General features: G+C 43.0%; 3 protein-coding genes across 3 annotated transcripts; 2 read left to right on the forward strand and 1 right to left on the reverse strand.

Moving 5' to 3' along the window:
* Positions 1-2,202: 2,202 nt before the first annotated feature.
* On the forward strand, positions 2,203-5,573 carry Bfra_005847 (putative atp-dependent protease la protein; the record flags this gene model as incomplete). Its single annotated transcript, XM_037336222.1, has 10 exons — positions 2,203-2,680; positions 2,731-3,859; positions 3,910-4,169; positions 4,224-4,302; positions 4,424-4,651; positions 4,744-5,008; positions 5,058-5,144; positions 5,199-5,314; positions 5,362-5,415; positions 5,486-5,573. The coding sequence occupies 10 exons, from the start codon at positions 2,203-2,205 to the stop codon at positions 5,571-5,573; spliced, it is 2,784 nt and encodes a 927-aa protein (XP_037191432.1).
* A 3,497-nt stretch (positions 5,574-9,070) lies between these two features.
* Positions 9,071-9,395, forward strand: Bfra_005848 (uncharacterized protein; the record flags this gene model as incomplete). Its single annotated transcript, XM_037336223.1, has 2 exons — positions 9,071-9,131; positions 9,268-9,395. 2 exons carry the CDS (start codon positions 9,071-9,073, stop codon positions 9,393-9,395), a joined length of 189 nt encoding a protein of 62 aa, XP_037191433.1.
* Positions 9,396-14,178: 4,783 nt separating this feature from the next.
* Bfra_005849 (uncharacterized protein) lies at positions 14,179-14,613 on the reverse strand (the record flags this gene model as incomplete). Its single annotated transcript, XM_037336224.1, has 1 exon — positions 14,179-14,613. One exon carries the CDS (start codon positions 14,611-14,613, stop codon positions 14,179-14,181), a length of 435 nt encoding a protein of 144 aa, XP_037191434.1.
* Between the last annotated feature and the right edge of the window lie 6,614 nt (positions 14,614-21,227).

Below are 21,227 nucleotides of genomic sequence, written 5' to 3' on the forward strand. Positions count from 1 at the left end.
AACCGATTCAAGAACCGATGTGCTACTAGAGTCACCGGAGATTCTCGCGAGTGTTTATTTCGTCATACTGTTTCAAGATATCTCAAACTTGGACAGTTGATCTTCAACTTTTAGTACAACTACAGATATATGCTGTTTCGTGACATACCATGGAAGCCAATATTAAATGAAGCCGAGAGTGTGCTCAGGCTGTGGTTGTCACAGTTTCAACACACCAAAGTGGTATATTTGTATATATGAATTGTACTGAGGGGTGCGTATGGAAAAGTGTCGAAATTGAGTCCCAACTTGAGTAATATTCACCGTCCAAGATCATCGAATCCAAAGTTCTAAAAGCTTAGTAATTCGGCATTCGAGGATGATTGGCTTCGAAACCTTGTAGTAGCATCGATCTGAAGATCTCTTTCGAGGCATCACTCATCTTGACGTATGCGAGTTGAGCAAGAATTCTCCCGCGAAAGTCTGATGATCTACCGAGAACTGCACCATGATAATATCGTTATAAATCACAATTTCTTTCTATTCTAGTTGCTTTCAAGCACTGCCTGAGATTTAGACCTCTCTAAGTTCTTTCATCTGATCAACTCTCTGTCAAACCCGTATCAGCTTCACGTTCTCGATGTCTAAGGCTGTCTGTTTTATACCTCGCCACGTCGAGAATCCGTGTTTCGGCTCGGAACTTTGCCTGGACGGATTCCAAATGGAACTCATCTAACAATTTATTTGTTGTTCACAAATATTGGACGACCGGGAGTGGTCTGATACACGCCCAAACTGACAGAATAGGACAAAGAGTGGTGACAGAGTATCGAGGCAAAGTATCGATTGCTATTACATGCTGCTACAAACCTACACCCACTTCCATCAGATCGATGTCAACCTCTTGCGGAGTGCCCTATACACACATGAATTGTTTTGGGGAGGCCGGTCTTTTCAAACGATGTAATCCCAGATGCGATGTAGAATCGAATAGCTACTTCCTGTTCGTTGTACCCACCCATAGTCTAGCCTAGCCTCTAATCGTCGTGTAGAGCGAAGATGGCATCGGGTTGAATTGGTGATATGCAAGAGAACATACACTCATCATACTCTTAATCTTTTCGCTCAAACCTCAAACCCCACAGTCGAGCTTTTGCTATGTGGATTCAGGCGTGATAAGTAAATTCATGGATGGTTCGGTAGTCCCTTTCAGCAGTTCGAAATTGCAAAGAAAAGATAGACAGCTGCAATGCAGGAGAAGAGACATGGAACCCGAAGTCGGAGGCTAGCCCACTAATATTTATGTCTACAATTGACGAATAAAGGTTGGCTATTGTATTTGTAGGAACTACCACAAGATCCCTAATGGGTAGTATATTGAAGGACGAATGCTAGACTCATAAGATAAATTGCCCAAGAATGTGTATGCGTTATAGTCCGCTGGAACAAATTAGCTTGACCAAAACATCGCTGACAGTGTTTGGCTAGATATCAACCATATGCCATTGTTGCAAAGAGCATTCCTGATCTACTCCTGTGTATATATCATATTGCTTCTCAACGAATATGACTTAAGCGTGTCACCGAGTGAGGTGAGGAAAGAATGGAAACGATCTTCTTGACTTCTTGCATGTGAAAGATGAATATGAATATACCTAGTATATACCTAGGAAACTTGGATGCTTTCAAATAATGAATGGCATGGCCAACATGCCCATACAATTACATAATTGGTACAAATCCATCGAACGATGCGACAAGTTCAAATATGAATAGCACTTCGAAGACAATCGAATACCCAGGTAATGGATATTTGGATGTATTATTTATTCAATGAAGCGAACCCGAAACAATCAGGAGATATGTAATATCGGTGAAGTCTGTAGAAAATTCGTGCGTTTTCTAAGACATACATACATGTATCGTGTTGTTGTTGGTGGGGAATAAAAATACAGCGAACGGAAAAGGAATTGAGTCCCGCCGCCATTTTTACACCATCCCATCCACTCCCACCCACTCCCATCCACTCCCGTACACCATGACGAACCTCGGCTCCTTATCTCTACTGATGCTCGCATTATTGATGAAGCATTCTTGCCACAAAGCTATTGATTATATACCATTGAGAACAATTAACAACAACTGATACATACAATCCTCAACTCTTATCAAATTTACGAGAATACACATTTTTATTATCAACACACTGTCTGCAACATCACTATGGGTCCCGTGAAGACCGCAAATTTACCCATTATTCCCTTGGCGAAAGGAACCGTTCTACTCCCTGGAATAGTCCTTCGCATTCCAGTATCTGGTCAACGAACAGATATTCCAGCTTTGCTCTCTGGAGTTTATAGCAGAGCAGCCTCAACTACACCGAGTCAGCGATTGGATAATGTCAATATTGCCTGCGTTCCTTTGAACTCGCCATTCCTCACTCAAGATGGACAGAAGATGATTACTGGAGATGAGCAAACTCCACAACCCAGAGAACGATTAGATATCAAGCCATCGAGAGCTTCGAAGGATCATCTGTTTGGATATGGAGTGGCTGCTAAAATATCGGGGGTTGAAGGCACGACTGGTCGTTCCGGGGAATTCGCCTTGTTGGTTGAGGGTGTAGCCAGGATCAAGGTGGATAGGATAACACAAGAAAAGCCATTCCTTGAAGGAGAAGTTACGTATTTATATGATGAAGGTAAGGAAAATCGTGCTTATCAAGACATGACAATCACTAAACTTTTGCAGATGTGCCTACTGAAGATGTAGCCGTCCAAGGACTTTTCGCACATCTTAAACAACTATCACGAGAACTTTTGACCCTTTTGCGACTTTCATCCCTCCTACCTCGCACATCCGCTGGGCTTTCCCCAGTACTTGCACGCCGCCTCGAAGTATATATAGCAAAGAAAGATGTATCAGAGGCCGGAATACTGGCAGATTTCATGGCTAATGTGGTTGAGGCATCGTTGGAGGAAAAGTTACTGGTTTTAGCAGCGCTCTCAACTAAGGATCGCCTTGAACGAGCAATTCTTCTACTTCAACGTCAAGTCAGCACTATCAAAAATAACGTCAAAATAACAACAGTCACAACCTCCAACATCCCCGCAAACATAGATATCGAGCAATTCAATAAAGTAAATGGACATCGCATGCGAAGATCATCAATGTCGGGCGCGCCACTGCCTCCCAGTACGGCAGGTAATGGTGGGTCTCAGGATGATGATCAAGAACCAGACGAAATGGAGGAGCTTAAGAAAAAGATTGATAGCGCAAAGATGACCCCTGAAGCAGCCAAAGTCGCCGACCGAGAACTGAAGAGATTGAAGAAAATGGCACCAGCTCAGGCAGAGTATCAAGTCTGTCGAAATTATCTGGAGAATTTGATTGAGATACCGTGGTCTGAGATGACTGAAGATCAACTTGGCGTCGATACATTATCAAGGGCCCGTAAACAACTCAATGATGATCATTATGGGCTGGAAAAGGTCAAGAAGAGATTACTTGAGTATTTGGCGGTTCTCAAACTCAAACAAAGTATCAATGATGATGTTAATTCACAACTTGCCAAAGTAGACGAAGAAAATTCAACTGCTAAGGTTGAAATTCTTAAAAGCAAGAGGACAATCGACAAATCACCAATTCTGCTCCTTGTTGGCCCTCCTGGTGTAGGCAAGACTAGTCTAGCAAAGTCAATTGCTACTGCGTTGGGACGAAAATTCCATCGGATTTCTCTCGGCGGCGTCAGGGACGAGGCGGAAATTCGAGGTCACCGCAGAACATACGTGGCAGCAATGCCCGGCTTGATAGTGAATGGCCTGAAAAAGGTCGGTGTGGCAAATCCTGTCTTCCTACTTGATGAGATTGACAAGGTTGGGTAAGTAACGTTGTTGTCTGTAGGCATTTCTGTAGCTGACTCCTTTGTAGCACGTCTAACTTTCATGGCGACCCATCGGCTGCCATGCTTGAGGTTCTAGACCCAGAACAAAATCATACATTCACGGATCACTATGTCAACATACCAATCGATCTTAGCAAAGTTCTTTTTATTGCCACCGCGAACAGTTTAGATACCATCCCGCCACCATTACTTGATCGTATGGAAACTATTAGCTTGTCAGGATACACGACACTTGAGAAAAGACATATCGCCTCGCAGCATCTAATCCCAAAGCAGATTCGCACTAGTAAGCCTCCACAATCAGCTGAGAATATTGTATTGGGCCACTGACGCTGTGTAGATGGGCTCGGAGATGGACAAGTCGAGTTCACCCAGGATGTTGTGTCCAAGATCATCGAATCCTACACTCGCGAATCAGGGTAAGCATTGATGGCCCTAAACTCCTCTTTCCTATAGACCGAATCATCCCTACCTTTCTAGTATAATCTTGCCACTTTCAAGGTTAATTGTAGTAACTTCACTGACCACCTAAACTCCTAGTGTCCGTAACCTTGAGCGAGAGATTGGATCCGTATGTCGTGCCAAGGCGGTAGAATATGCGGAGGCGAAGGACTCGGGACATACGGGTAGAGGCTCTTTCCGCATGATCCTTAGCCAGCGAATACTGACCAGTTCTACAGAAAACTACAACCCAAAGCTTTCGGTGGAAGATATCGAGGAAATCCTGGGTATTGAGAAATTTGATGAAGAAATTGCCGAAAAGACAAGGTTTGCCCTCCATCTACTCTCTTTAGTCTCCAAGATCTGAGACTACCTTGCTTAAGCTTTTGTAAGGATGTGAACACTAATTACAAGAATAGTCGTCCAGGGATAGTCACAGGTCTCGTGGCCTATAGTTCTGGTGGGAACGGCAGTATTCTTTTCATCGAAGTGGCCGATATGCCAGGGAGCGGTAGCGTGCAGCTAACAGGGAAATTGGGCGATGTACTAAAAGAGAGTGTCGAGGTAGCACTAAGCTGGGTGAAAGCTCATGCGTACGAGCTGGGTCTGACGCATGACCCATCGGAGAACATCATGAAGAAGAGGAGTATTCATGTGCACTGTCCTTCAGGGGCTATTCCAAAGGTTTGCTTTCCCATGATGCTGTGTTATAATCCGCTAATGAATTGACCAGGATGGCCCATCTGCCGGTATGGCACACACTATTGCACTTATTTCGTTGTTTTCCGGCAAGGCTGTGCCCCCAACTATGGCAATGACGGTAAGTCTCAGTATGCAATACTCGTATGTTCACGGGCACTAATATCTTCTATAGGGTGAGATCTCGTTACGTGGACGTGTTACTGCCGTAGGAGGTATCAAGGAGAAGCTCATTGGAGCTCTCCGTGCCGGTGTCAAGACTGTATTATTACCAGCACACAATAGAAAGGAGTAAGTAGTTCTCCTCTCAGCTTAGCCAGCACACTAACACTATATAGTATCAAAGACGTTCCGCAAGAAGTCAAGGATGGTCTAGAGATCATCCACGTCAGGTATGGCTTTCATTTTCTCTATCATCTCATCCATTCATCTGTTCTCATTTGAAGACTAACATGCCACTAGACACATCTGGGAAGCAATGCGATACGTCTGGCCTGAAGCACATTGGCCGGGAGAGGAGAATTTCGCGGGTATTGAAAGTCGTTTGTGATTTTGATAATCATATCAGATCCGAAATCTCCCGGCGGCATCGTGTTGTGTAATCTTAACGGAAATTATCCGCTAATAAATTGCCCTTTTTTCGCTTCCTTGAAATGATATGATTACAGTTGGCGTTTCGAGCTGAAGCACAAAGTATATAAGCCAATATTATCTTTTTGTGTATATTTGCTGTTTTTGGCGCGCGTTTGGGTACCGGGCTACTTGCTGAATGGGCGTTGTGGTATTCAATTTTAGGGGGTTAGCAATCATCATATCTGTATAGGCAATCGCCACTCTTTTCAAAACAAATCACAAGATTTAAATAGAAATCTGTCGAATTGGAATAATGTTGTCATTAAAATCGGTAATACTTGCACTCTGTGAACTTGATGAAAACTGCTATTAGGCTAGGAAATTTCTACTCTTCTAAAATAATATCCGTACAAGAATTCAAATTTCTGGATTATCTCAAGGACTTTTGGGGGTATCTGGGGAGAAATTTGAAAGATGTTGTATAAATCTCATTTGTTAGTATTTCAATGTTTATACAGTTAGTAGGTACTGGCTTAGTGAAGTTGCAGGTCGTTCAAGAGAACTTTTCAGAGGTCAAAATCTCAAATGCACTCCAAGAAAATGTTTTTGAATACTATAATAGTATCATGCACATTTTTAGTTTTCCTCATTACAACATGATGAGTGATGTCATTCGAATCAAATAATATTAATACCGTTAGCACATTGATATGATTATTTGTATGATTCAAATATGTAAAGGAAAAAAGTAGCTTATAATTAGCTTTCTCATGTCTACCAATTTTCATTCATTCATTCATTCCTTCAATCATTCCACGTAAAATAAGATATGATAGAATACGATACGATACGATACGATAGAATAGAACAGAATAAAATAAGATAGAACAAACAAAGGCATAGACACGGAAATAACGGACTACAAACACGGGAGAGAGGAGGGAAGGGGCGTAGGTACGTACCTCGTCTCTCTATATATATGATGGTACGAAGGTACGGAGGTACATGGTGGGTGTACGGGAGGGGAGGGGTGGTGCGAGGTGGGATGTAGTATGGGCTGGGGTGTGAGATGGGTGTGATATGTGGGTAGCCGGGGAGTTTGATGCGGTGGATGGTGGTGCGGGAGTGTAGTGGTTGGTGCTGATGGGTTGGGGTGGTGATGGATGGAATATGGGGGATGGTGTGTGGTGTGTGGATTTGGGAAGGCTTTGCTGCGGGTTGGTTTTGTGAGAGGTGTGGGGATACGATGGGGGCGTGAAGGAATGAATATGAGAGTAGGGTAGTGGCTGGGATGAATAGAAAGAAGGATGGAGGCAGGGACTAGAAAAAGAAAGATCGGTATTCGGGTGCGGGCTCCGAAACCGGTGAGAGAGTGCTGAGTAGTGCGGATTGGAAGAGGGAATGCGGGTTGAGAGATGAGGGAAAGGATGGGCTAGCTATGGGATGGATGGATGGATGGATTGGTATGTGTGCAGATGGACAAACTCCCCGTTTTGAGCCCTCACGTGCGGTATTACTTATATGCATTTGTGCATGTATACATGCATGAGTTCTGGAAACACGAGAAGATAGGATTGGGGATATGGATGTGGGTCTGGAAGGTATGCTTGCTATGCTATGCTATGCTATTCATCGTAGTATATGACATGTAGTGAGACTACTGCATGGATAATTTACTACTCTTGCAGATGCGAATGAAATTATTATATGCAATGCGATGCAATGCAATGCAATGCACATAATGTATCGTCTATGCTATTGTATATTTATCTTTAGGGTATTATATTTCTGTGGTCGTCCATACCTTTTAAGGAAGTTTTGAAAAAACAAATGTTGATTCTTCGTTCTTGATTCTGGAGATATGCATGTATATATGTCGTGCTTCTTGAGTAGAATCAGGGTAGGGGTAGGGTCAAGTAAACTTAGACAATACGTAGGTACGTACTAGACATACATGTTACATATTACATACAAGGTACCGTTGAGAAGTGACGTGAGGAATAGAATGATAACTAGTTGCTGGGTTTGTGCAGCGGCGGTATTCGGTGAGATATCTGGAGGAGGTAAGGTATGTACGTTGAACACGGAGTTGGTTGTTGCGTGGGAATCTCACTAGAGATGGTTGTATGTGTGTGTGTGAATTATTACGAGAATGGGCATTTATATGGTTGAGGAGCTGGATGTAAAGCGATTGTGATATAGGTAGGTAGGTATGTGTATATTTCTGTAGTATTTTACCTCCCATGGATGTAAAGAACGATAGAAGACGATCGATTCGGTTGTAAGAAGATAAACATCGCAAAGTTAGTAAACTACAAATCTAAGATTGCAATTCCATCTCCAAGAAATCGATTACACAAATTCCCACAACTCGGTGAGTCTTAGCGCACTTTTCAAGTTTTAATATCTACAGCACATATTACATTACATACATACATACATACAAATATCACGCATCACAAGCGAAGGAGGATTTCTCAAAACTGTCTAACCCCTTCCTCTCCCATGCAGGAAAGAAATTAGATTCTTCTACATTGCACGGCGACACGAAACTGCGACAGGGAAGTTCGGCATGTTCCTGATGTTGGTGTAGCTACTGAGGATGAGGATCGGACGGCAGCGGGGTGGTTGCAGAGATTTCGGGTGTGTGCAGATGTGTTTGAGGCTGAGGGAGTAGAGAGAGATGGGCAGAGGGAGATTGGTGATGGTGAGAAATTGGGATTTAGCGATAGGTACATAGCTGAAATACTTTGAGATGTTGTATAATCAATATAATTGCAAATATCAATCTGATGGAATATACGAATTTTGACACAGAGCAGACAAGTCAAAAGATATCGCTCGTGGAATGAATACTCGTTGAGCATACCACTAGATGATGATCTGCCTAATGCCTGTCTCTTGATTCCTCTTTTGAGAAGTTCTAAGAGAGTATGAAGTATGTGGCGCAATCTCATCAGATTATCTTCCACAAATCGGCGTTCACTAGGGAGAGGAAGGGCGCGCCCAAAATGGAATTTGAGAAAAACAACCTCCAATATTATCTCTTATTTCGTCTCACCACGTGCGAAGGAAAAGAAAAGCATTTCCACGTTATCACAAATCTGGAGTGACACAAAAAGCTGTACACTCATTTACATCAGGCCAGAATTCCCAAATGGGAAGGGAACTCGCCCGAATAGGAAGTGTAAGATGATCACATATCTCTCCTTGGAGATTCCTTGATCTCAAAACCCAACGATTGGATATCCAAGCACGCAATTAAAAGGGCAGCAATGTACCCGTAGCAAAATATAACCCAAAAGAAGATAGGCAGCATGTCTCGGAATGGCAGAGCGACTGAGACACATCGGAAAGATGAAAGAAACTGAGACAAAAAAACGCACAATCGGGTGGAACAGTGGAACCTGAGCGCACGAGGATTGCTAGAAACAAATTAGATCGTCACCGGAGGTAATAAATCGGAAGGAGAATATGTGTGTCTTACTTTTTGACAAGACGAAGGGGGTGGAACGACGTGACGGGCTAGTGTCACGTGGATTGTAATCAAGAATCGCTCAGTCTGGGAAGCAAGCTCAATCATCGCAAGGAAGAGCTCTCAAGTTTCTTGATCTGAGTTCTCGTAAAGATAGAGAGTGACGATCGGATGTAAAAGTCAATGCGTTGAATAGGGCTAGATGGATCCCTTTGCTCAATCTTAGCTCTTCTATGGACACTCAATGCGACGGGACTTTCGACAGTGAATGCCGAGACACTAGGAGCTTTCCTCTACAACTTCGGACAGATAGATGCGGGTTGAGTCAGGTCGACCGATGGTCTCAGCTAGATCCTCCCAAAGCACGGAAGATCTACTTCAGCTATTGCTATACTCAAAAATAAATTTTCCTTGCAACTTGATGAACGCAGTCCGATCGTGTGCTCAATACAACGCGTACTGAGCGGATACTGTGGATTGGCGGGCTTCGTTTCCGAGAGCGTGAGATTGAAAATACTTTGGTAGGACTACAACGGGTGGCTCGTTAGTGGTACACTGAGCTCTTTAATGCGCGGATCTAGTACTGGATGTACGAGACAGACACTCTACTTGGGACATATATACTATATAGCGTCTGGTTGTAACTGTAGGAGGTATCATTTGCGACCGTAAACGTCATGCCTTCTCCGATCTCCCAAGTCTTGACTCAGACGATGGCTTGATTCCAGATGAAGATTCGGCATGTTCCATGGGTGACAGAGCATTCAATTGGACGGACGCAATAACTGAGTCCTTGGTGGGCGTTCATAGCTCTGTAAGTGACATGAACTAGGATATAGGTTCTCTCTTGAAGATGATCTGCCGGGACATTTTAATCAATATTAAGCATTGACAGCGCTAGTAGTGGGGTTTCCCCGTAAAGCTCTTCGGGATTAAGACTGCATAAAAAAGCTCCTAAATGGACCCTCAAGGCTAAAGACGGTGCATTATTCAAGGTGGCGAATTCTGATCTCCCATGTTGTGAGTAAAAATCTATCAATCAATCCTCTGAATCATCTTGACCTCTTCGATGTTTGTTATTTGCAAGACATGAGGTGAAGAAGAAGTCAGTCCACTAACTTCATCGGGCTCATCTGATGTTCGAAGTTGACAAGCGGTATGGTTAATATATGTTATGGTTCTCCTCTAGGCTCTATCGAAAGTTCTGGGACACTATCAACGTCCGTTCACCTCTAGGCTCTCGCTCACAACTGAGCCTGTCAGCCTATCAATTGCGACGCAACATATTAGCCACCGCTATGATCCCACGCATCCCGCGAACTGCACACCATCACCCATTAAAGCGGAGAATTTCATGGATCAAGCCCGAGAGCCGTTCGAAAGATCTGTACGATTCGTCCGAAAGAATCTGTAGTGTGGCTCAACAGTGACTGCATCTCCGTTTTAGGATCCCGATGTGTCAAGTTGGTAGCGCAAACTATAAGATTGATTGGCGTTCAATAGATGCCAATAGGTAATGATAAGATATCATTAATTGGATAGTTTTCGTTTTTTCTTCGCGTATGTATAAGACGGCTGAGATTGTCATCCTTAGGTACCGGTCTTATGGACCATAATGTATAGTGGCGATATTAAAAATCCGTCTGACGAGCAATGAATGGACAAGATGGGTAACCGGTAAAGCGTCATCATGCTCATGGCCAAATTCAGAGATAAAGTGGTAAAGAATTGTGAGATGTGTCGTTGATATGCAGCTGAAGAGCCATTGTAGTCAGCCTCACCCCCACTCCCCACTCGTTCATACTCATGTGCTCATCGCATTATGCAAGCCTTGTGTGATCGGGCTAATGAATCCCTCCATAGACGATTTAGCCAACTTAGCCAACTTCGGCAGCCTTCAACCCTAAATACCCGTATATCTTGTCTACGACTTAGACCGGTCCTAGACCTTTAAACTTTCGGCAATCCCGATTCATTTTCTTATCTTCAAAACCTGAATAAGGCCTCGTGGCTGTAAGATGGCGTGCAATAGTCCAGCCTCCAGATGTATTGCCTGGCCTTGACATGATAATCGATGAAGCCTCTTTTTCACCCCTCGTGTAAAACGTTGGAGAAAATCATATATTTCCACATGAAGTGTGAACGTTGGCTACTTTCTCTCGACGTTTACAGGACGCACAGAAAGACGTTCGCAGATCTGCCAAGTGACTTAGCTGAGCATCACCTTACCGTCATGTTTAGACTTCTCCTCCATATACAGACTCTAGTTGTAATTAGTGGATGATTAATTGAATAATAAAACCTACAGTCATTAAAATCCGCCATCTATAGTCAACCAACCACCACACACGTACAGATTGACAAAATTATGATTGATTCAGTCAAGGGCGGATATAGAGTCCGCATTGATCTCCTCGCCAATCGGGTGAGTAAATCATGTACCGGTACTGTAGCATCATGCTTTTCATGATCGTCAGCTATAGACACTTTTCGCTACGTACCGTGACTGACTATCATTGTTCCATGCAGATCATAGTAAAGCAGCCAAATTTCATCACAGCCTGGACCAGACTTTCGCATGCAAGTGGTAGCTGGAGAAATCTCTTTTTGCTTATGGATTATTGTCGTCGTGTGGTCACTATACGTACCTCTTGAGTAGCTTGACTATGTGTTTGTACCTGCATTCTGTTTCTCGTGGTCTTGATTCGTGCCTTGCTACCCTGGTTCCGAGATACAATCAATTGGACAAGACAGGATAGATATTCATCAATGTATCATTGCTAGGTGCCGTAGTTAATAGATCTTCTCTTGGAAATTTACAGTGAAAGAAGTAATATGATTGAAGTTGACCAGGGAGAGGCTCGAGTGCGAACGGGTTACTAGGTAATTCTCCGTGGAAGCGCTTGAAATGAGATCTATTATGCTTTCATGTGTGCCGCAATTTCCATGCTCCCCGCATTTCCAAGCACTCCAGCCAATTATTCATTGATTTCTCAAGCTAGATCCTTCTTTCTCGGGTAGCGATCCCAATAGACCTCGTTGAAGATCATTTTATCCATATCAATGTACCCTTTTGGAACTTTCGTATTACAGATTACCAAGGGGTGAGTGAGCTTACTGTCCACGTCAGGCAATAGTGCTCGACAATGTTTGGAACAGATTCTCTGCAATATACCTCTCATTTCGATACAGTAATCAACCATCACACCAGTAGGCTTCATCCGGAACCAATGCAACGCTGCTAAGATCTAGCAAAAACTCCGAAGCTATCACTGACCGAAGGGGCCAAGCGAAGACGCTACTGCAGGACGTTCGATAGCAATACTAACATTGGAAGGGTTTGAGATCGGAAAAGAAAATAGCAAGAAGGGATTCGCATCTCCATGTCTGTGTTGCGCCTTTCAGACAGATGTAGTACAAGTAGATATTAGTGCTGTGCTTTGCTGTATTCTATGTAGCAGCTCTGAGTCTCGAACCAATGTCAGTTTATGGACTGAAGATAATAGAGCTGTTGATTGGATGGTGTAAGGGAAGGAGGGGGAGGGGATAAAGGATCCCAGACTTTTCTTCAAATTCGGAACGCGACCAGAGATTAGATGAGATCTTGCCGGTACAACACCAGCACATACGAACCATCTCATCACCATGCGCATCTTTGAAAACCTGGAAAATGGAACGCTGTAATGATACCACCACAGTTCACTAGTAAAGTAAACTCGCGGTGTGGTCGATCTGATCCAGTAATCCCTCCCATTGCAAGGTTCGGAAGGGTTGAGATAAGAGGGGCAGTAGTTATATTACGATGCTCATATAGGCAGGCTCAGGGGTTGATCAGGTTAGTGCCATGCGAGGAATTCCAAAAACTCACCGAACACTCTGCTTAGTATGTTAATACCATTCGTATTGTAGTTATACCGGTAGTCAAAGCATCGATATAGCATCAATAACGATGACATAACTGACTAGTTGCTTACTACAAAGTTTTTTGAGTCGACGGATTAACTTTCGCTATTGATCAGTATCAATGACAAATTGTTAAAATGTCTAGGATATGTAATTTGTCTACACCCATTATTAGCCTTTTAGATATGTGTAACCCACCTTGCAGGAAACTTTCATCTAAAGCAGTCAACGTTCATGGGAAGAATATATTAATTGCCAGGTCGGGAGATTATTAGGAACGTGCTCAAGCTTCGTCTAGCCAGCCTTGAACGTTGAAAAATACGACATTCTGGGCTTTGCCGAAACCTAATTGATTACTGTACGGTAGCTACATAGGTATTGGCTATGGGTTTGGAGGTTGGTGACAAAGTACCTGTAGCGACAGTACTGATTTTGTTGGTTAAATTTCGCTTGTGCGGAAAAATAGTCTGTAGGTTGATGGCCCCTTGTTCGGGTTTGAAGAATGGCTTGCTTTCGTTCATCGCAATCGTGCCTCGTATTATCTGTGCTTCCATTCATCAGTGTATAAAAGTTTGTATGAAAGGTAATCGGAAGGAAAGGCTGTCCTGCCTTGGGATTATAGTCATCCAAAGTCACTGCCAATACTTCCATCTGGTTTTTGGGACGTGTTATACTATACTGCCTGTGCTAGGGCAAAGAATTCTCTATAGCTCCTCGACATTCCAATGTTGAGTATATGATTACCTAGGCATTGAATAATAGATCCATGATGAACCATTTTTCCAACCAAACAGCAAAAGTCCTTTCATGATATCCAATCTCATTGCAGAACGGTAGATGCGCGGAGAGCTCCATCGGCACGTTAGCCATAGTTTACACTTTTCCTAACTCCCTGGAGTGACATTTTTTGGAGCCCCAGATGAGAGGGAAAAAAACCGACATTGTCCAAGCTTCATCGAAACTCCCCTGTCCCGGAACACGCCCGTTCGTTGTGGTCTACAAGGAAGGGGAATAATTGCATGCATGATGATGCCAAAGTGGCTCGTACCTGGCTTATATTACTGCAATAAACAAGTGAACAATGCTTGAAATAACGTGGTGTCCTGGGTACTCTTGAGGCTTAGCGCTTCCCCGAATCTATACCCCTTGTTCAGCGATTATAATCAGAACAGTTATATCAAGTATCATGAACTCACCAATCTATCTACCTTGCATTTTCTGTGGAAGTCGAGTGACCATCTTTTGCTTTCCTGACACTATAAGAAAAAGACATTATGATGCCCATGACTAAATGTTGACTGATCATACCTGTAAAGAGGATCTGGACTATCGACAGGGCTACTGCATCGAGCCGTTTTTTGTGCTTCTTTTCGATTTTCGAGAGACGATCATGCTCCCTGCCCGCCCGAGAGCTGTCACAATTTTCCATAAGTGTTATAGATGGACGACTTTCCAAATTGATGAACAATGAACCTCGAGACACTTTACATTGAATCCACAATACAATCCAGAATTCCAACACACTATTTTTATCAAGTGACATTCTCCCATTTGAGCACCCACTCTCCCAAACGGGAATAAGAAGAATAGATGAAAATCTGTCATCGCTAGGCAATCCATAGATGTGACCCAGAGGCATGGGCCGAAGCAGAAGCGATGGTTGTGTACTAAAAGTTGTGGCGAGCGGCAAGCAAGGTGGAAGAAATTTGGAGGAAAGAATGAGCGGGGCAAAATAACATTTGTACCCTTTTTGTAATCTCATCATAACCAAATTTGTCAGACGATTATCCTGAGTTATGTGTTCTCTTGTCGTTTTAGTACAAAATTGACAATATCCAAACCGAACTAGGTAATGTTCACGAGGCTTTCCGCAACCGAGAATTGATTAAATTAATTAGATCAGCCATTTTAAGTAGTATGCCTTTTTTTAGTTGCCGTCCGTACCAGAGTTGGAGGCGTGATTTGCTAGGTAGGCTCGTAGGTTTCTTGGACCTAGATCCTAAGGAAGCAGGTCCTTTATACTTTTAATATATTCGTTGCTGGGAGAATGGGACATTGGGAGATTGAACTGGTCCTCCATCGACACCTGGGCTCACTGGCGTCGACTGGGTGCGGATGAAGGTAATTATCATGGTATGATTTTGGGAGAAAGATAGATGGAATTAATTAATTCTTAATTAAATCACATTCTCAAAATCTCAAGTTGACCGTGCTAAAGAGCTACTAAACCGTGAAGGTCGTGCTAGCCTGTTGCCCTGTCACGTAAGATTTAGGGATATCCAATTTACGACATGGGGCCCTGTCAAACTGCAGCCAGCGGCGTGAACCCCAAATAAACCTCACGCTGTGTTTTGGTGGCTAACTAGTAGCGAGTAAGTAGGTACTGGTGTACTCGTGTGCTTGTGTACTGATTGAGATTTTCGAATAAGAAAACCCTGGGAACGTTCAATCAATGTACTGAATGTATGGAGATATACACTAGCTAGGTAGGTAGGCTCGTAAGTTCGGAGCTGACTTCGGACAATATAGAGAGAGAATCCCTAGTAGTTGCTCCTAACGCGTAAAAGTTAATTCTCCACTGATAATCGATCTCAATCATGGATACGCACATCATAGTCAACGGTTCATTTGCCCTTTTCCAATCATTCCGCATGAAAGAAAAAAACGAAAAGAAAAAACCCGATCTTTTGTTGGATCACAATACGGAGACTGGGTGGTAGCGAGGTGGATAAAGTTTAGATATCAGACGAATCATACCGGTATGGACCGTAAAGTAGTCGTCACTGGCTCACGAACGCGCCAGCTAGAACTACCGGCAATCAACCTCAATAATAACTAGGTCAGCCCATTGGACTATAGCTACTACCTAGGTAGGTAAGGTAAGCTAGCTAATCATAAGAATCACGATTCATTCAGTCACAAGCCATCGATGGAAGCTCTTGGATAAATAGGAGACGCCATGCCATGCGTAGATTGTGTTGTGAAGCAAAGCAGAAGAAGAAAATAGTGAATGAAAGACACGACATTTTGTATTAGGCGAAGGTAGTCGAGGCGGTGGGTGGAAGGGATGGGATAGTACGTACCGTAAATTTGATGTGACAATGAAGATAAACCAAATGACAGACTAAAATGATGGGGACCATTGTAATAAATTGTTATAAGAATCAACAAGCTTTTAATTAATACTGAACCAATCAAGGTGACGCCGAGGAGCCGTAGCTACCGAATGATGGGGATTAACTAGAAGTTCACTAGAAGAACGCATGCGGCATGTCCAACCACCGAGGTCAGATCGTAAAAGAAAAGAAAAGGCTTGGCGTGTACCATTTAAGGTAGGAGGTGGCAGATTGGTAGACTGGTGGACTGGTAGTCTGGTAGTCTGGTAGTCTGTTGATAGTCTACTTCAAAAAGAATACCTAATCTCGTAAATCAACGAGATCTATGCTACCACTCATGAGAACCAGAAATGTAACAAGAACAAGTACCTCTGTAGGTATTCCATGTCTTCCAATATCTCTGTATCACTGGAGGATGATTTCCAATTACATACATCAAGTATCATTGGTGGAATTATGTGGAATACCAAGATAGCTTGGTCTGTTTGGAGGATAGGAGTTCACAGAACCATGCATCTCTCCTGCAAGCAGCCGCCGTAGGGCAGATGAGGATCGTCGCCCCCAAAAGGATTTACGTATGTTGGGAATGACGATGTAGGTAGGTGAAAGGTTTCGAATATATGTGACATGAAGATGTACCTACGTACGGTACGGTGTATCGAAATATCGAAAGAGGAGATCAAGAGGGAGATCAAATCAATCGGGAATAAACAAGAAATCCATGATCTCAACTGGGTAATGAATGTGCTCTGCTCTTCATTGATAATTCAATGCATAATGTTCGTCTGAAAATCTTTCTGCATGTTGGCACTGGCAGATAGACATGGTTCTTGGCGCTGGTGCTAAGTCCAAGTGTTGTTGCAGACCGGAAGTTAAGGTTATGAGGAGTCTAAGCGTTGTTTTGAGATTACTACGGAGTACGTACTAGGTCGGTAGATGGATGATAGAATTGAGGGGATTTAGAATATAGGATTTTGATGACATGGACGATGTCGATGGTAGATGGTAGATGGTATTGATGATGGCAGTAGACGTGAGATACTGAGGTCACTCCTGTCTATGAGGAAAAGATACTACGAATAGAGACAGACCAACAAAAGACGGCCAGCTGAGGAATGGATAAATGATAGATACTTTAGATACTTATCATCAGGTACCAATGGCCGATTAACATCATCATCACACCAAACTCACCAAAATCATCAAATCTTAGAACAATCGATTTGCAAAGTCGCTCTTGGCTATCACGGTAAGATCCGAGGAAAATAGGGAAAACAGGAAATTATTATATGATTATTGAATTTTCCTTCCGAATGGTCTGATATCCACATCGATACACTAATAATGTATATCTCCGTAGCTTCATTTTCGACCCTCGCAGCAGGGGATTGGCTTACAGGCTCGACTGGGCGACAGAGGACGGACGGTGGATGATGAATGGGTGGATGAGTGGATGAGTGGATGGATGGATGAGTGTTCCGCTCGGAGGTAAAAAATGCCCGATAAGATTTGCGACATGTGATGGTAAAAAGCAAATGCAAAAGTCATTCCTCATTCAGTTCAGAGAAAGTTATTACGACTTCCGGCATTTCGAAGCAACTGTGTTGGATATGCTCTGATGTGTTGGTTGGAAAGGTTAACACGGCATTGATGAACCAAGAAAGTAATATCCTCATATCACTGGCATCAATGCCACACCCAACTCTTTGTGGCCTCTCTTCCTCCTTTCCTTCGCTCCAAGGTCGCCCATCTACATCTCCGAGATGCCAGTTCTCCCTCGGCATATCGTGCCTAATAAGTTAACCATATTGCATGATTCCACTATGGGAAAGCATCCATGTTCACGGATGGGTAAAGCTTTGAGTATGAACAAGGATTTCGAAGCGCAAGAAGTAATGAATAAAGATTTAGGATAGGGCGGATCAAATGGTAAGACGGTAGTCCAAACATCTCAAGTTATACTTGGCGATATAGCACGAGAAGCGGGATGAGATAATGTAGAACTTATGATTGAAGAATGAACGATGACGGTGAACCGGGTGAATGAACTTGGAGTATTGCTCCTACGACCAAGTCATCTCCAATCCATTGGAACCAGATTCATGAACCAAGACGGAACAACCTCGAGTTCTATGATTCCCCATCAGCCATCCCATCAGCATCGGGTCATTTTCTGATATCCTCCTCCTTGTTCTTACTCATCAAAATACGGATGAGAAGTTTGATGCTACCCCTTCCCTTCCCTTCCCTTCCCTTGCTTTAGCTGAGGATACGACTAATCCGATCCCAGACCAAGATCGAGACCTTCAACGGGAGATTTAAATCAGAGTTAGAGAAATGAGTAGGGACGGAGCTTTAATTTATTATCTACGCTTGGAATCCTGCTACGTGCCCGTGTAAACTGTTTGCAACGGCATATTTGCGCATTGATACTCGTACCATCTCCCATTCTTCTCTCTCCCCTCCTCCATAACCCATTCCTCCATCTCATCCCTTCAATGAGCAATGAGCAATGGTCAATGGTTGATGTTCAATGGTTAATGTTCAATGGTTGATGTTCAATGTTTAATGTTCAATGTTCAATGTTCAATCATCAATCGTCAGTCCCTCGGTAGCAATCACAATCAAACATTAGCACAAACCGCTACGTGCGTACTAGATGATTTGTATCCATTTCTCGAATCCCAAAACCATCAGCAATTCATCTATTTTCTACCGGTTTTCCTTCCTGTCACTCACTTCCGCCCCACCATCATTTCCTTAACTTCCCTCGCACCACCCAAAATCCCAAATCGTATGGATATCTGTCGACTTTCTAACATACATCTTCCTCCTTTGTAACCCCAGTCTTCACCTTGTTCCATTTATTTTCATACATCGCCACATGGCATCAGACATTTCTCGGCACCACAGATAATTTTTCCGGTATGTTATAACAATCAAATGAACCTTGACAAAATGTTGTGGTGGACAAAGGGTCAACAGCTATCTACCTGGTATTTACGACATACATGCGGATGTGCCGCTTCCACGTTCCCCCAAATTCTAGTTAGCCAGTCTAGCCAGTCTACTGTAATGCTGACGGGGACTACTCAAATCACACAACTATTCATTGTATTCACTGTCCATTGTCAATTGCCAACTGATATCCTGCCCATTGCCACCATTGCCATTCGTTCAGTCACTTCACTAATTGCTATTCGGAAGAAAGCCTTACTACTACCAGTACTAGGGAACCATACTCAAAGAGAAAGTTCCAAAGATTCTTAATTTCTACTTTGATACCAAAATCCTCCATTTTGAATTGCTCTAAACTATTAAAGGAAACAAGCTAACCTTTCTGTTTCCTTTTTTTTTCTACCTACAAGGATTTTTCTTAAGTTAGGACCGGAATAAGATCACCTCCGCCAACCTACCCAGGTATCCCCCTAGTCTATTCTAAAAACCGACACGACCCAAGCGAACATCTCCTCTACTGCACGTCTCTTTTTTCCCTTTCCCTTCCCTTCCCTTCCTTTCCTGAATCCTTGCTCCCTGTTCATACTCCCTGTTCAAGTTGCGTCGCAACCGAATACATTCCACGGAGGAAAAAAAAAAAGAAAAAAAAGAGAGAGAGAGAGAAAGAGTAAAGAGGAACAGACGCGCTAAGTATAATCGGTATAATCTCCAGTAAAGCTCTAAAAAGAATATCTCCATACATATCCATACCTATATCCCATCCAAAATATACTTAGGTACATACTTAGGTACATACATACATACATACATACACACATACATATCAACATATACAACCGAAGTCGTCCTACCTCCTACTCTCACGTCTAACTACAGTCATTACATTACACTACACTACTACACTACACATTAAACACTATACACTATACACACTTATACACATGTTCCATACACTTACATATACTACACCAAAATCGGTCGTCGACTAATACATGACTATCTACGTAAATTCAACTACCTCTACTCCCTACTTCAACATTCTCACTCATTTATATCACTCACTCACTTGAGCTACTGAATCATCTCACCGGGACTCAATCGTTTGGATATTCTTCCCCTCTGTTCATTATCAACTTAAGCTTTTTAATTTGGGAGAGAAAGAGAGAAAAAGCTATTCCCAAAGTCTTACAACCACTCTCCACCCCTCCTACCTCATACATCAATTCATCCGATTGTTCCAAAATTCAAAATTCAAACACACCTTCAATACCCGCAATAATATATCTCTTGACAAGCATCCAAGCTACCTGAAGTCAAATTAAACAAATCCGATCCACTTCATACAATCATTCAAGGTACACCAAACGAACCCTTCCTTGACCCTTGCCGGACTCCTCCGAACCCATAACTTGGATCTACCTGGACAAATACTTATTATTCCCAAGATACGCCAACACTTCATCTTGATTTATATCTCCGTTGTCAATTTCACGGCCTTTACGAACCTAGTTCTTTGCCCTCAAGACTTCACCCCACCACGATTTATCACAAGTTCATACTTTTCCCGAATATCATCCCCAGATTCAAGAATTTTACCTTCGTACCTTCCCTCGGAATCCTCCCCAAGCTTTTTCAACATTTTCCACGGAAGTTGCACATCGACACAGATTGTTCGGTGCATGCTGCAGCTCACCGTCCACGTCAGTTAGTCACGAACATTTCGCATCTGCGGTATTACCTCAGTATATGTCTCGTCCTTCTTGTCTCAGGCTGCTTCGGAAGTAGCGCAAACCAAACCCATCTTACCAATTCTCAAGAACAGCGGCCCTCGTTATTCTTCCGACAACGCTCTTCGTGCATAATTCGGGACTGGGAGCTCTAGAGAGTCCCATTTAAACTTTTTGAATTCAGGTCTTGTTTGAAGTTCTGAATTTTTTTCGGGCAGGTTAGTTCCAGCCATCGTTGAGTATCCAGGAGGCAATGTACTAAATGAAGCTATAGCATTGTCAAACATATAGGAAATCGAACTTATATACCTTCTTAATTTTGAAAAGGGTATCCCGTTTGGGAGACTCCCCGGCGCATCTTATATATAGCTTTGAGAAGGCATTGTGCTGTCATTAAAACAGCGTTGACCTTCTTGAGGATTTTGCAACCTCACTAGAACACGATCATTTCC

This window comes from Botrytis fragariae, assembly GCF_013461495.1.
Source record: "Botrytis fragariae strain BVB16 chromosome Unknown tig00000075, whole genome shotgun sequence".
Classification (NCBI taxonomy): Eukaryota; Fungi; Ascomycota; class Leotiomycetes; order Helotiales; family Sclerotiniaceae; genus Botrytis; species Botrytis fragariae.